Below are 17,035 nucleotides of genomic sequence, written 5' to 3' on the forward strand. Positions count from 1 at the left end.
CTCTTCCTTCCCCCCTTTACTTTCCCCTTCCTCACTTTCATTCCAATGCTCTCTCGCTATCTATTTCCGTCTCTCGCTCTCTTTCTTTTTCCTTTTTTCTTTTCTCTCTTTTTCTTACTCTTATTCACTTATTTCTCTCTTTATTTCTTTATGCATTTATGTCTTTATGATATTCTTTGTGTACGTCTTTATGTTTTTTGTGTGTATTTCTTTGTCTTTATATCTTTATGCCTTCTTTATGTTTTTCTTTGTGTATTTCTTTCTTTCTTCCTTTCTTTCTTTATTCTTTCTCTTTGTATGTCTTTATTTGTTTGTTTCTTTTTTTCTCTTTAATGTACCAGCCTGCCCCCTTGAGTTTTTTTCCCTGTGTATTTCTTTGTTTCTTCCTGTCTTTCTTTCTTCCTCTCTTTCTTTCTTCCTTTCTTTTTTTGTCTTTATTTGTCTGTTTCTCTTGCTTTAATCTACCTGCCCCCTTGAGAGTTGGTTTTCCTACCCCCCAGCTCAACTGACTTAGTCCCCCCCTGTTTTACACCATCAAAGTACAATAGTGGCATAACATTGCAAGCGGCAAACGAGAACGCTGTGCTCGATTGTCCAAAAGACGGGAAAGAAATAAGAAATACTGATTCGACTGAGTAAAAACTTCACAGCCTTGCGTTAAAATTGCAATACAATTATCAATTTTAAAAAGATGGCTGTGGTACGGAACGACCTCTGGGAGTCTGGGGTAAAATCAAAATAGTTGCCGCTAGATGGCAAACAAGTATTTGTCAGTTGGTTAACAGTCCCAATGAACACACAAGAAAAACAAATACGCGCATGCGCACCCCCGTAATATCGGCGTAAAATAGATGAGGAAATGGGTTGTAGGCTTGGCCGCTGGTGGATATTTTTAAGATGCAATCCCTTATTATAATTTTATACATGCGCTCCTTTAAGAAATGTGTATACTATGCTATAAACTTTCGATAATTTTAAGGTAGCCATCCATTTATCGCTTTTACGTGTCTCCAACTTCTTTTGTCTTATTTACTGAAGAGGCCCCGATGTCCCCTTGCATTATACCACGGATAAAATGTCACAACGTGTTTGACATTTTTCTCCCGTGTCACTCTTTTTGGATATGATATGGCGTATTTGTTTCAATCTTCGACATTTTCTTCCCAACATAATTGACCACAGACGGGACTCATGGCGTCCTCAAAAGACGACATCGGAGTAAGTGACGAGAACTGTTGTCCCAAAGAAAATAGCGGCGGTTCCTCGGGTGAAGCGCCGGACAACCACCAGCGATTTTGCATTGATGACCTGATGAGCATCGCGACAGTAGGTGAGTTGCACGCATCGGCAACATCTCGACAAACATTTGCGGTTGGGTTTACTTCAAGACTTTTCAAAATTGTGTAAGTAAACAGTAGGTCTCTGGCACTTCCGGGTGCTGGTTGTTGTTTTGTTCTCTATTGAAAAAAAAAACATACACACTGCCATTCATGAATTGCATTGCAACGCTTTGCAACATAACCAATGGTACAACGAAACAAATACATCCATCCATCCACCCATTATCTGCTTAATCCCATCCCGTCTGTCCTCGGGCTGTAGGCAGGGGACACCCTAAACTGCTACTCACTCGCTTATTCACACCCAGGGACAATCTGAACTGCCATGTATGGTTTGGAAATGTGGGAGGAAACTGGAGTGCCCGAAGGAAACCCACACAAGCACATGGAAAACATGCAAACTCCGCACAGGAAGGCTGGTTAGCTGGATTTGAACCGATGGCATCAGCTGCCATGCCACCCAGAAACAAATACAGTTAAAGATAAATAAACATGCCAGTGGGGAAAACACCAGTTATATAAAAATACCAACATTTTGAGAAATTTTATTAGTTTAAATGGCTTTTTGTTTTGGGGTAAGCTTGAGGACAAATATATTGTTCTATTTCACATTGAAAAAAATAATCTGCCTGTGAATTTGCACTTATGAATGCAAAATTTAGCTACAAGGGGCACTGGAAATGGACTGATTGATGGATTATAAGATTGACAAAAATGGTTATTACATTTTCCAAATAATTCAAACTGATAGTCAATCTTATAAGCATTAAAATGACAAATATCAGACCAGAATGTTTTCACCGAGGGGGCAGCAGAAACAAAACATACATGTCAAATGTTTATCTTTTGTAAACTGCTCTATAATATGCACTCTGGAGGGGCAGATCCTGGGGGGAGATTGTGTTTGAAAATGAAAGACCAAGAGTCGAGTCAAGTCACATTTATTTATATAGCCATTAATCACAAAAAATGTCTCAAAGGACTGCACAGGATTACAATTACAAAATTAAACAATTACCTGATCTTAAACCAGCACAAGCAATGCAAGCCTGTCGGTGGATCAATTTTGTGATTACAAGCCACGAAGAATTGTATGCCACCCAGTTTGGCCAAAATATGGAAGTGTATGTTTTCCCATATAGGATAAGGGTTATTGACAGATTGTACGACCCAGTTTTTTTAAATGACGTACGTAAACTTTCTAAATCAAGAAATTGTAAACCTCCCTTTGTGTAGTCATTAGCAATAACAGACTTTGGGATGTGGTGATTTCTATTTTTCCACACAAAATTGCAAAGCAGCTTGTCAATTTAGCCCAACAGTTTCCTGTGCAAAGACAGAGCTTAAGAGGCGAACTTTAAGCGAGAAATATCTTCTGTCTTAGACAGGAGAACTCTACCTTTGAGAGATGTCCCGCGAGGGCCACTGGTTTATTGTCTTCTTAGTTTTTTCAATGGTCCTTTGTTATTGTAACCCTAGGTAGACAAGTTCAGATCCTACAGAAATATTCAAGATAGAAGTGACCTAACGTTCCTTAGGCTTGAGTTCACATTTACTGAGATTCATGCATAAACCGGAAGTCGTGGAAAACCTATTTATCGTTTTTACTGCACAAGATACTTGTTTTTCATCTCTAAGAAAGAGCATTGTGCCATCTGCAAGCTGAATGATTGAGAGCTTCTTACCTAAGATATTGATGCCAATGTTTGGAATAGAACTGATGTGATCAGCAAATAGCTGGGCCACCAAAACAAAAACAAATGGTGAAGCTGGGCGGTCCTGTCTAATACCTCTATAGACCCTGAACCTGGGAGACATACCATCTGTTAATTAAATTGAATTATTGCCATTTTGGTTCATTTTTTTATAGCAGACATAAAATAACTGCAAAAACCAATTTTATGAAGAGATTCTACGATAAATGGATGCTCGACAATATCAAAAGATTTGCAGAAATCCAACAATAGCACTAGCCCATCCCCCTCAATTAAATCTGGGTAATCAAGAATATCCAGCACTTATCTCACGTTGTTATTAACGTGCCTTTTACTCATAAATCCTCCCAGAGTTTCATCCATGATGGCTTCGAGCACTGACTTTAATGTCTTTTGCTAACAAAAGCTCCATATTTCTATAATAATTATTGATTAAGCAAATTGGATGTCAATTATCTAAGACTAGTCTAGCCTTGTTAGGCTTGGGAAGCAAAACCTATCCCTTGGGCAAGAGTAATAGGGAGACATAATTTGTAATACTCTGCAAAAACTGTGCAAAAAGGGAGTTAACTCTGATACAGAAGACTTGTAGAATCCAGACAATAGGCCATCTGAAACAGGAGCTTTATTGTTTTGGAGTTACATTATCATTTCATGCACTTCCTGCGGTAAAATTGGCTTGTCACAGATCTCTCGATCTACTGCATTTAACATTTTTGTCTAGAGGGAATTTATTATATATTTGTTTGTCACCCGATTATATTTAGACTTGAAGTTTTTCGTGGAAGTTTAAGCAATAACTTGCACTTTTCCGTTGAACCTCTGTGATGGTAACGTTAATATTGAGTTGATGAATATTATTCACAACTTTGTTTTTTAAGGCTGAAGAAATGAAAATGAAAAAAAAAAGAGTTTTGCACCACCTTTTCAGGCCACTTAGCACGTGACCTGACAAAGACCCTTTTTTTCTTTTTGGTGATACAATTCATCTAGTTGAAACTGTAAAATGGACAATTCTTCTTTTTCTTCCGTTGTTAAGCAGTTAAAATCTTTGCTCGTTGTACTACATATGATCTTTAACTCCTCTTTTCTAGATTTTAGCAGGTTATTCTCCCTCTTTTACTAGAAATGTTTCTATCTTATATTTTAATAAATTCCATTTAATCCCAAAATGGCTTTTGTGGTTGTGAATGGCAATATTCGTACGGTTCACGTGAAATCCTTGAAAAAGTTCAAATTTTATGGTTGGGTTTTCAAAGATTGAAAAGTGCTGGAATTTTTGGGTGAATTGCTTCTCGATGCTTGAAAATGTTGCCATGTTCCTCAAAAAGTCTGCTTAAAAATGACACCAACACTTCTCTCTGGTGGCCTCTCTTAGCCATTTCCTTTCTTCCTCCCTTGTGATTAGATGTAGCTGGTGTTGGTTTGCACGGCATTTTCCTATGAAGCGTCATCACCCCTGTTAGGAATTAAATATTAAAATGTACCGTTTACCAAATTGTTTGTTAGTTATCTGACTCCATTAACCAAACACAACCAATATTCACCTAACAATGCGCGCTCGTTTCTTGATGGAAAAGATGGACAAGAGACTGGCATTTTCACACGTGGGCAGATTTAATTTCTTTAAATAATTTAACTAAGTGAACTCCATCGAATATGGCCCTGTTTTATTCCTGGACCCTGGCTATTTCAGCTGAAAATGAAAATCTCCATTCTGATCCCTGGATAAAAGAATTGCTTTGATATTAACCTTGGATTCACGGTTCCCTCCTTGACTTGGAATTTAATTCCAAACATGCAAGTTAAAAGCGGTGGCCGTCTCTTTATGCCAGGGGTTGGCAACCCAAAATGTTGGAAACCTTATTGGACCCCAAAAAAATAATATATGTTTGGAGCTGCAAAAAAATAAGCTTTGTATAAGGCCTATAAGGAAGACAACACAGACAGTATATACACTACAGTTATAAATTTGGGGTCCCTTAGAAACGTCCTTATTTTAAAGCACTGTATTTCTAATGACGATAGCCTGAAACTAATCAGAAATACACGTAATACATTGATAATGTGGTAAATGACTATATTGGCTGAAAATGTTTTTTTGCAACATCTGTAAGGCAGAGTGGCAAAAAATCCATATTTGAGTCTGGCCAACAAAAGGAAGAGATTGATAAGCGCAAGAGAACTGACATTAGACAACTCATTTGATAAATAAAAGTGTGCCCCAAATTTTTGCACGTTAGTATATATTCATTGGAAAATGTTAACAATGGTTGTGTCATGTTTTTCCTCCTCCATAAACGATATCATTTTCCATTATCAAACATTTTTGAAAAAGCGCCAGGGAGCCACTTGGGAGCACCAAAGAGCCACATGCTGCTGACCCCCGCCTCATGCAAAATACAATCAAGGATCCACTGAAACAGTGTTTTTCAATTAGTGTGCCCTAATTCCTTTTATAGTGTGCTGCAAGAAATTGCGCATTTTTATCGGAGCAAAAAGAGCATTGGCATTGTTCAATATCTTTTTCCTCCAGTGATCAGTCGAGTGACTGAAACACTCATCTGTATCAGCAGAGGATTATTTGTTAGTAAAATATACTAATTATCTGCTCATGAGGTAGCACAGTATATTTAATAACTTATTTTATTTGATGAAGCTGCTTAAGATTGCGCTGAAAAATAGCTGAGGTGAAAATCTTGCACATAATGTTGCTGATTTAAATGATTTTCTTCTCATCTCATTAGCTGCAACGCTTATCCTCAGTAGGGTCGCGGGGGTGCTGGAGCCCGTCCCAGCAATCATCGGGCAGTGGGCAGGGGACACCCTGAACTGGTTGCCAGTCAATAGCAGGGCACACAGGGACAGACAACTCGCTCGCTCATTCACACCTAGGGACAATTTGGACCGGCCAATCCACCTGAAATGCATGTCTTTGGAATGATTTTCTTATTTTTCCTAAAAAAAACAACAGATAAAAGATGGTTATCTTACGCCGCAACGAGCAAGGCTTTCAGTGATCATGCGGCAAACAGGAAGTATACTCCCAATTTCCAAAGAGCTGTCGCTGGGGTTGACAATAAAAGAGATGAGGTGGCAATGTGTCATTGTGATATTCGCTTTGGTCAAACAAGTTGGAATTAAAATGTAATGCAGCTTATTTGTCAGAGAAACAGATGAAAGGAAGGATTCAAGTATACTACTTATTTTACTTCAATAAAACTGCAGAAAAATAATAGAACGTTATAAAATAAATTCCAATAGGAAGCAAATTTTTGCTAATTTTAAGTATGATTTGTTATTTTTCTGGAAAAACAAAATGGATGTAGTAACACTTGAAAAATAGGTTAAAAATCTAATAAAATCCCAAACTGCAGCAGAATTATTACCCAAAATAAAACACATGATAACTTAATATACTGTCAACACACGATAATTTAGGCTTTTAATTTTATTTATTTTTTCCTGGAAATTTTGTTGACGTTTGCAAACGACAGTGTGGCTTGTTATGTTTTTAGTTTTTTTTAAATGAAAAAATGTTTGCCTTGGCTCAAAAAGGTTGCTTTATTTATTTTTTTTCAAGGACTTTGTTCCTGATAACATTTGGAAAAGCATGCAAGGCTTACAACCCAGACTCCCAGATATGACATCATACCTCAGGTCATATGCCACTATGAAACCAAATCATCCATTAAAATAAATATTTTTTAGATAAATGGAAATTAACTTGGAAAAAAGAAAAGAAAAGGCATGTCCTTGGAACCTTTTTTATATGTTCCTTTATTCTATCAAGTCGAAGAAAAAAACTCTGTAGTCCATTTGAGATTGACTGGAGCTTTAAAATTACAGGCAAAATCTAAGACCATCTCACATTTTGATGTTGGTTGTAAATCACCATATTTGTTTCTTCTTTGACCAGGTACGGGAACCTTTGGTCGGGTATACCTGGTTAGGGACAAGAAGAGCCGGACCTTTTTTGCCCTGAAACAGATGAGAATCCCTGACGTGATCCGCTTGAAGCAGGAGCAGCATGTACACAATGAGAAGGCCGTTCTAAAAGAGGTCAATCATCCCTTCCTTATACGACTGTGAGTTTGTTCTCCTCACTTCCCTCTGTATATACAGTACTCAACGCTATCCTAGTAATGTACAAGTGCGCAGTGAAGTTAGCTTTTTTTTCCCAACCTGTTATCAATTAACTATCAAAAGTCAAAGTCCAACCTGAAGTTAGACTGAAAAATTCATCAATTACTACATCTCTACCCTACTTTCCTTGGCGTAAACTATTTCAGTACGCCTCAGTATCATTTGCCCTTGAAAATTTTAGCAGTTGTTCATAAGGAAGATGAGCTAGTTTATAGTTGAGCCAAACAAATAGAATAGTGTTCTTCTTAGACAGCTTACAGCAGGGGTGGGTTATACTGGAAATGTTGGTATCAATCCAATTCAAGTAAATACATGGTAGCATCAATCAATACTGAGATTTTTGCTTCGAAATGTCATGATCATTAAATAATTGAACCCACCCCTCTTTGAGTTAGTATATAATTACCATAAATACAGCACAAATATTTTTCTTTTTTAAATGTAATAACTACATTGCAAACTTGCATTGCGGAATGTATAGAAAATTAATAAATAATTCTATTACAACTCTTTCGACACAAGCAGAGAGAGTCTAACGTAAAACATACAAAAGAAAGAAAACTACCAAACCGTTTCTCAAAAATCTTACAACTGACACAATTACTAAAATTGATCCATATTTAGAAATACAATTTTTTTTTTTGTGCATTTTGTATTATTAATGCAATTTTAAGTCAAGTGATGTTTATTTGTATAGCAAAAACAGTCTCAAAGAGCTGCACAGACCACAGATTATTGCAAACTACAGACTATTAACACACCATCCCCTGATCTAAAACCTACATGAGGGTACTATTCACTATTTTGGCATTGTGAAGTTGTTGTCAAACCAGTTAACTGCTCTTTCACAGGATTACTAGTTAACTTGTGTGACCTCATGTTGCCATTTATTATCTGGATGTTGAAGGAACCCAGATCTCATATTGAGGAATCCTGAGTAAATTAAAGAAAGCTCATTATTTTATGATAACATTTATCAAATTTCTGTCAGTTCAACTTAGATTTTAATTTGGTTTATTAGAGTTTAGAAATCAGTGATGTATATTATTTGTTTTTCCCCATGTCAGGTTTTGGACACACCATGATGAATGCTTCCTGTATATGTTGATGGACTACGTCCCCGGCGGCGAGCTATTCAGTTACCTTCGCAGCCGCGGTCGCTTCAGTAACGCAACGGGTCTTTTCTATGCCTCCGAGATCGTCTGCGCCATCGAATACCTCCACGCCAAAGACATTGTTTACCGGGACCTGAAGCCTGAAAACATCCTGCTGGACAGGGAAGGCCACATCCGCCTGACAGACTTTGGCTTTGCAAAGAAGCTTTCAGACAGGTAAAATCATTATCCATGGGTTTTGTTTCAGATATATATATATATATATATATATATATATATTTTAAGATTGATACTTTCAAATATGTACTATACTGCACTACCATACTAATGAATGTATTCCCTCTCATTTCTCATCTTATCCTAATCTATAGCCATCCATCCATCCATCCATCCATCCATCCATCCAGCTCAATTCAATTTTTTTTTTGTGGTACATATAGATATGTACCCCAAACCTCTTGGTAGCTTATTGCATTGCACACATTAATAAAACTACTTGCACTCACTATCAAGTTTGGGTATCCATTTCTTGAATAAAGGAGTATAATATAGACACGCACAGAGAATAGCTCCTCAAACATACAGAGAGTGATCAACACAGTCCAGGAGATCATTGCCTGCTCCCTGCCCAGTCTAGAAGACACTGCCGGCTTGTAGCAGAGCCATTAACATAAGAAAAGACAATTTCCAACCCGGCCACCACCTTTTTGACCTGATGCCCTCTGGTAGGCGCAACAGGGCCTCTCAAAACTAGGACAAGGCACAGCTTCTCCCCCAGGGCCATCACAACCCTAAACGAACAGACAAAGTTGTGAAAAAAAAACCATATATACCCTTGCATTGAACTCTCTTTGATTAGTAAGTGAATGAAATGACAATGTTTGTAGTCTGAATTCACTTTGTCTTTCTCTTCCGGAGCAGAACCTGGACTCTCTGTGGCACACCAGAATATCTTGCTCCAGAGGTTATCCAGAGCAAAGGTCATTGTCGTGCTGTGGATTGGTGGGCTCTTGGCATTCTCATTTTTGAAATGTTGGCAGGGTGCGTACTGCCGGACACACACAACAAATTTCATTTTCGAGTCCCTGAATGTCAGAAGCAAAATAATTAGTCTCGAAACAAAAAAAACTAAAGCCGTACCCAAGTAGAAAAGGAAACCTTTTCTTGAAACACCCTTTAGGGTAATTTTGGGATCAATCTTTAGCACCACATTAGCAATTTTTAGATTTCATTTAAATTTAAAAGGTTTTTGTTTTATTGTTGTAAACAGGTCCTTGCTCATTTGTTGGTAAACCCATTAAATGCTTTTCTATAAATGGTCAACACAATAATTATTATAAAAGCCGATGGAATTGCATTACAATTCATCGTGCTTCTATCCCAAAAATTAAGTTATATAAAGTTAAATCATTCCTTCTTCCAACAGGCACCCACCCTTTTTTGATGACAATCCATTTGGAATTTACCAAAAGATCCTGGCAGGAAAACTGGATTTCCCACGCCATCTGGATTTCTATGTTAAGTAAGTGTTCATTAAAGGTGGCGTCCGCAACTCGGAATTTTTCGTCTCTCTGCTGTTATCTCCTGGCTAAAATTCATGATCGCAGCCTCAGTCAGCGCATTCTTCAAGTACTTATATACTCTTCTTTTTTCACTGTTTTGGGTTAGCATTTGGACTATATTTTAAACATTCCAACTTTTTCTTAATTTTGAACGCTTACAAGCTATACTAACAAAACGAATCATATTGTAGCAGTTGTTCCCAAACTCTTTCTGCAAAGAGCCACTTTCAGGGTTTGTAGCTTGAAATCCTTGAATTTTAATGTGTGTTTCAAGGATTAAAAAATGCTTGAATTTCTGGTGAAGTGTTTGTAAATGTTTGACATTTTTGCCATGTTTTCCAATAAGTCTGCTTAAAAACGTCACCGACACTGCTCTCTGGTGTTTAGCTTTTAATTGTATTTCTCTTGAGATTAACGGCAGCTGGCGTTTTGTTTGAATGGCATTGTTCTATGAAACTTCATCGCCCCCTTTGGGTCACGCCCAAGAGCACAGGTGCATGCAACACCTAAACGGGGCACTATACGAAAGATTACGCATCAATTAGGACATTTATTATGGGCTATATTAAGGTAGCGTTTACCAGTGCTAAATTGTAATCGGAAGAATTTACAGCACCTGAAAATGTAAGCGCTGTCATTTTTATCCAACACCTATATACTCAAGATATGTCTTGATAAATGAACATGCAAAATTAAAATTGCAAATGTACAGTAAATTGCAGATGTATTTGTAGCTTTGCCAAACACTTGATTCCTTCATTAATTGTACTGGATGAATTAGAGAATTGGCTTTGAAAGTTCTTAAAAAGTTCTGGAATTTGGCCATTAAAATGGTAAATGGTCTGCATTTATATAGCGCTTTTCAAGTCAATGAAGCCCTCCCAAAGCACTTTACAACTTACCCATTCACACACACACTCACACACCAATAGGGAGTCAGCCATGCAAGGCGCCTACCTGCTTATTGGGGGCATTAGGGATTCAGTGTCTTGCCCAAAGATACTTCGACATATAACACGGAGGAGCCGGGAATCGAGCCTGCGACCTCAAGACGAGCGCATTACCTCCGGAGCTAATGCCACCCTGCACTTTGAAAAATACTTGCTGTTGTCCGCTAATTCAACAAAGACCCACATGAATCTTTTAAAATGCTCAATAAATATTTTTGAAAAAGTCAAATCATCTAAAATCGAAACGTTGATTTATTTTTTTGCAGATTGTTTTTGATTGTGGGTACAGTACTGTTTTTCACTGTGTGAAATTAGCCACGAGGGGGCGCTTTGAGGAAAGATTCAAACACTAACAAGATGTTTGTTTTCCATAGAGACCTAATAAAGAAGTTTCTGGTAATTGACCGAGCAAGACGGCTGGGCAACATGAAAGTGAGTTGCAATGTACCTTTTTTCTTTTCATTTAGCAACTGTAAACTAATCCATGTTGATATTGTAAATTAAGACATGTTCATATCACATAATATTTACTATGGTTCATAATTTTTTTTTTTTTAAATAAAGTTTGTAAAATGTTTGTATTCAAAGTCCAACCTTTTTTTCCATTTCTTCAGAATGGAGCAGATGATGTGAAAAAACACAGATGGTTTAAAGCCATTGATTGGGAAACTGTTCCGTTGAGAAAACTGAGGGTAAGTATTTTTCCTAACCTTGTAACTAATTGCCTATGGAACATAGGGAGTCTTTTAAAGTCCAAAAATCAACAGGCCAACATTATCTTTAACAAATGAACGTATATCAATAAATCGATTCGACAGCGCTTGTTCTCAGTCAGTCAGAACGTGAGGATGATGACATCCCGTGGCTGCTAATTTAGGTCGTCCATCTTTGTATCACATGTGATTCACACGATCCACACGCAGTGTTCATTCTGGGAGTAGCTTTGTAACCCGTAACATTTAAATTGGCATCTGAGCGTCCATTGAAGTTCCATGATTTTCATTTTTTTCCAAGAGGGCACTCGAAAACCACTCTATATTTTGCTCGAAAAAAGAACTGCTACCATATGCAATAATATTTTGTTTGTTTGTTTGTACATGATTCAAATTGAATCATTTCTTCCGGCGCCGTCACGAATGGCAGCCACTCCAGCAGCTCCCGTGTTATTTTCGATTGTTCTCGATTGTTTGTTCTCAGCTCAGGGATGCTGCTGGAAATGTGAATTTCCCTTCGGGGATGAACAAAGTATCTATCTATCTATCTATCTATTTGTAAGTAGAGCATTTTGTATCAAAAATGCTTGGACGATGTGTCCGGAGCGATTGGTAGGGGGAGGTTCGCCCCTTTCCTTAGCCAAAAACTAATTTGAACTGTATATTAGGCATGCTCTACGTGAAGATGATTGATGGGAACAGAAACAAAATTATTTGTGTTTTATTTTGATTAAAGTTTACGCTGCAGCCTCGCAGCATAATGTGTAGCTCCTTCCTGCCACATTAATTCGGTATGTTACCATAAAATAGAAACCTGGATACACCTTAAAAACTTCCGGAAAGGGTTCATTCCGTTATAGGTTATGAACTTATAAAGTTATCTGCAAAGACAGCCTAGAAAACTTTGCTTCTTTTATGGCATTAGATAGAAATAAGAGTGAGGTCACTTATTTAAAACTCATAAAGGTCTTTTAGAAGAGAAAACAATACAATGTACCCACCCTGCTTTCCATTTGCAGTAAGGGTCCATCAGAGCTGACAAATCCGAATCAATTTCTATGCGAAGTTGGTACGGGGCTGGCTACTTCCTCATAGATCGCCAACATTACAAGGTTATTTGCATCATTGGACACCTTGATGCCATAAATATAACTTAGTATATAACAATTGAGACCCTTTTCTGCTGTCTGTAATATAAGTTTACATAATAGGAAAGAAATGATACGGCTATGCATTCAGGAAAAGCTACTAAAGAGTCGCTGGCTGTTGTTTCGGCCGCCCTAGTTGTTCCGCGTGTGGATACTGTAACTATGGTCGGCGTGGCTTAGCACTCTCTGTCGGATCTATTAATTTGCAGCATTTGTAACGTCTCAAATAATCTTGCTCTCAAAATAGGTTCACACTGCTACTGTCTAAATTACAGATAACAGAAGTGCACCTAAAAGTTAAACCAATCGTTTTATTTATGTTTTATTACCTTAACATTACTAGCATCTAAATAATTGGTCATTAACTGGTTTGACTTTAGGACGCACCATGGTACCCTAATTACAAGTCGCGACCCAAATGAAAGAAAAAAAATCCACTTCTCATATATATGGAATGAAGGGATTGTGCAGTTTAAAGCATAAATATTAAAATATATTCGCCTTTTTTCAAAAACTAAATAACCAGCAAAACCAAAGAGGTTTTGAAGTACCGTATACACTGGCATATAAGCCTACATCGCATATAAGCCACCAAAACTGCTTACAACTGCTTGAATAAATTCATACCTAAACAATGATATTTAACTAAATACATAGTAGATAATAAAGATTAACTTACTGGTAAAAAGCTAAAACTATAAAATTTTGAAACAATTTACTGTATCTTCCAGTAGCGCTTCGATGGCAGACATTTTTTAAATTTTTCAATAATTTCCTTCTTCAACTCAATTGTTGTTTTCTACTTTTCTTTCCCCTTCCCATTAACTTTCTTGGGACCCATTATTATGGGCAGAAAAAAGGGAATAAAACGGACAAATCACAATCAAATGAGATGTGGTCCCTCTGGTGCGTTTAGCTCTTAGCGGCCTCTTACCTACTACACATGCACGTGATGGTCAGAGTCCTGAAACTCGGGCGTCTGGCGCTTTTCATCTTTGACTTTTTTTCCCCCATGCTCTCTAGCTACTTGGCTGCAGGCCATGACTCGCCTCTCTTGTTATTTTTAGCCTGCTTTGTCCTTTAGTGTCACTTGTCTTCCACGTATGGTCATGCAAGCCAATGTAGCAGAGTTCTGTCATTCGGGTCACGACAATATTTTACTCAACTTTTTAGTAGCTTCTCCCTCTTTAAGCTAAAGTTATCCCCTTACGCTAGCCCTGACAAACTCCAGTTATTTGTTTTTCCAGCCCTTCTCTGTGTATTCAGCTTTCTCAGTCTTTTGGTGACGCTTGTGGGGGTTAATATCAGCTTTCATGTCCTACCCGTTGCTGAAATTCATCCTCGCTCACGCAGAGAAATATAATACCTGTCAATCTCAGATTCCCATATCAATGGTTGCAATTCCTTGTACAATAATTGTTATATGGTGTACGCAACTTGAAATGATTAAAATATGGGTTGACAGGTATAATATTGGAAGTAGCCTTCCTATTTTGGCAAAGTGGTATCCTTCGGGCTTTCATAGTGTCTTCTTCTAATGCACACGCTTGCGAACCATTCCAAGCTACAACCCCTGGTGGTGAATTATTACACACTGTAACCTAAAATACAAAGTGAATTAACTTCATGAATGAAACGCTCACTTCTAACCGTAACCTTTTTGCTCAAATCCACAGCCTCCAATCGTTCCCAAGGTTTCCCACGAAGGCGACACCACAAACTTTGAAGTTTACCCCAACGAGGAATGGAAAAAAGACCCTTGTGTACCACCAAGGGACTTGGAAATATTTAAAAACTTTTAGATTTTTTTTGGTCAATGGAAAAAAAAAAGTCTTTATAGAGAACACACATACAGCTAATACAGTGGACCCCCACTTATTCATTCTTAAGCAAATTAATTGATTTACTCTTTTTTTTGGGGGGTGTTGGGGGGACGGTCGTATATATCCATTTATTTTTGGCACCGCCTGTCCTCAGTAGAGTCGCCTGGGTGCTGGAGCCTATCCACCATCCCACTCTGTGCAGTGGGCATGGGAGACACTGAACTGGTTGCTGTACAATTAACTCATTCATTCATACTTCGAGACAATTTTGACTGGCCAATTAAACTTCCATGCATGTTTTTGGATGTGGAGGAACTGGAATGCCCAGAGGAAACCTACGCAGGCACAGGGAGTACATGCAAATTATGCACGGGGAGGCTGCGGTAGTTTGAATTGAACCCTGGACCTCCGTACCACGGGTCTGAGCACTAAAAACCCAGCTGCCTTGCCCCCCGTCATATATCCTGTTATTTGTAAAATATACTATTTTGGGGGGGCAGTTTTCTGTTACACAAACTGGGATATGGCCCATGAGACAAATTAGTTATTACATTTAATAACCATGAAAGGGGTCACCAGAGATCCTAACACCAAATGAGGGTTCATTTAATCACAAAAAGCTGTTCACACTATTGTGGTAACAAATAGTTACCCTTTGTGTGTGAACCATCAAGTCTACTTATGCAAATTAAAAGGATGCAGTTTTAGATTTTGCATCGAGTCAGGCTAATGTTTCAATTCAACATTAACTTTCCAAATGACCCATCGCTCATTAAAAACAAACAAATGCAAAAGTGTTAACATAGGGAGTCTCTGGCTGGGCACAAGGGTTGAATCAGTCCCGCCAGGGTCTCATAAATGTGTATGATTCAAAAATAGAATACTGTTTTGAAATATAAATGTCAAGTTAATCATAATAGCTTTAAGATAAGGATCGCAAACACCATAGTGCGCTCGCATGCACGCTTTTGATGTCCTCATTGGCTTTTGGTTAATTGGTCTATTAACATGGTTTTCCCTCTGTAGTCCTGCTAATATTGTGCTTGGGTGGGGGGGTGTTTAACTGCAGCAGCACATTAAGCACAGGGCAAGAGAGGAGAGAGTGCAATTGGATGACAAAAATAAGGAAATGAACAATGAGTCAAAGCAGGAAAATGATCATATCTGATATTTCGTTTAAACTTATACTGTAAATAGGCAACTTTTTGATATTTATCCTTTAAGAAAGAAGCTTATTTCCCCCTAAATCCAACGTTAAATGACATGACTGCTCATAGTTGTCGGTATATTTATAGTTAAAACTGTTCTCAAGGGTCATTGTAATCACTTATTGGAGGAGAATGAGATATTCACATTTATTTGGTATAGATGGTCAAATGTGGTCGTTTTTCTGTAGGGAAGAGTCTGGGTCCACTGTCCCGGTATCAGTAAGCATGTTATACCCCTTTAACCCGTCTTATTGTAACCGTCGTACCACAAAACATGGTTTTTATACTCGCATCCTGAGTTTTTCTATCATCTTTCTGAGCCTAAACATGAACAACAACAAGACTGTTATTTTCAACTTTTTTTAAGCGTTTTATATTTCACCGCATCATACTCTGTGACCTCCGAACCCTGTGACTTCTTGGCCAGAAGCAAGTATTAAGGGATAATGCAATTTTCTTATTGTTTACAGAAGGCAGCAAACGGGTGCCTTGGTTTTTGCTACATACTTAGTGAATTTCACTTGGAATTTGTCCTGTTCTTCCCGTGATGTGAATAAAATGACATTTTGGCGGTTTAAATTTGTTCTGGTCTGTTTTATGTGTCATTTGCCAGTGTCATCAAAATATAAATACAGGGTTTGTACGGGGGCTTGAAATCCTTGAAGATGCTTACCTTTTGATGTATTTTCAAGGTCAGGAAAATGCTTGAATTTTGGGTGAAGTGCTTTAAAATTCTTGAATTTGTTTCTAGGTGGTCTGACCACGCCATAAATGAAGATTTTTTCTATTTTAAAAAGTGCGTAAAATGACACTGACACACCCGCTCTGGTGGCTCGTTATACTTTATTCATTCCCGCAGGGAAATTCACATGTTATGTCATGTAAAGTGTCCCCGCCCCCTTAGTCAGACCCAAAAGGACAGCTCTATATAGAAAGCAGGCTTTTTTTGGCTCGGCTCACTAGGAGTTGGCACTTTCAGCTCCCAAATGGCCCTTAATTTATTTAATTTTTATTGATATATTATCAATAATAATAAAATCTTTTATGCACAAAATTCTTTAGTATGCCCAAGAGAACCAGTGCATACTACACCTAAACAGAGCAATATGAAATGCGTATTAGCGCAAGGATAACGTATCAATCGTGACTTTTAAAATTAAAAAAGAATTAAGGTAGCTTTTCCCAGTGATAATTGGTATTGGTAAGAACTTCCTGCAACTTTATTTTTACTAAACATCTGTATTGGGAGAGATAGATAGATAGATAGATAGATAGATACTTTATTCATCCCCGAAGGGAAATTCACTTTTCCAGC

At 37.8% G+C, this 17,035-nt stretch overlaps 1 protein-coding gene across 1 annotated transcript; it reads left to right on the forward strand.

Moving 5' to 3' along the window:
- Nucleotides 1-826: 826 nt before the first annotated feature.
- On the forward strand, nt 827-16,299 carry prkx (protein kinase X-linked). Its single transcript, XM_088332168.1, has 8 exons — nt 827-1,330; nt 6,975-7,143; nt 8,269-8,532; nt 9,238-9,357; nt 9,743-9,838; nt 11,203-11,260; nt 11,443-11,520; nt 14,366-16,299. Exons 1-8 carry the CDS (start codon nt 1,192-1,194, stop codon nt 14,489-14,491), a joined length of 1,050 nt encoding a protein of 349 aa, XP_088188294.1. The 5' UTR covers nt 827-1,191; the 3' UTR covers nt 14,492-16,299.
- Nucleotides 16,300-17,035: the final 736 nt, after the last annotated feature.

Source organism: Urocampus carinirostris, chromosome 3 (genome assembly GCF_059441175.1).
Source record: "Urocampus carinirostris isolate Australia breed hairy pipefish chromosome 3, RoL_Ucar_1.0, whole genome shotgun sequence".
Taxonomy (NCBI): Eukaryota; Metazoa; Chordata; class Actinopteri; order Syngnathiformes; family Syngnathidae; genus Urocampus; species Urocampus carinirostris.

What these genes read in the sequence shown, in the direction of transcription:
- prkx (XM_088332168.1), top strand. Translation starts at nt 1,192, where the DNA reads ATGGCGTCCTCAAAAGACGACATCGGAGTAAGTGACGAGAACTGTTGT. An exon ending in GCAAAGAAGCTTTCAGACAG is followed by an intron (nt 8,533 to 9,237) that starts GTAAAATCATTA and finishes CTTCCGGAGCAG; the next exon opens with AACCTGGACTCTCTGTGGCA. An exon ending in CATCTGGATTTCTATGTTAA is followed by an intron (nt 9,839 to 11,202) that starts GTAAGTGTTCAT and finishes TGTTTTCCATAG; the next exon opens with AGACCTAATAAAGAAGTTTC.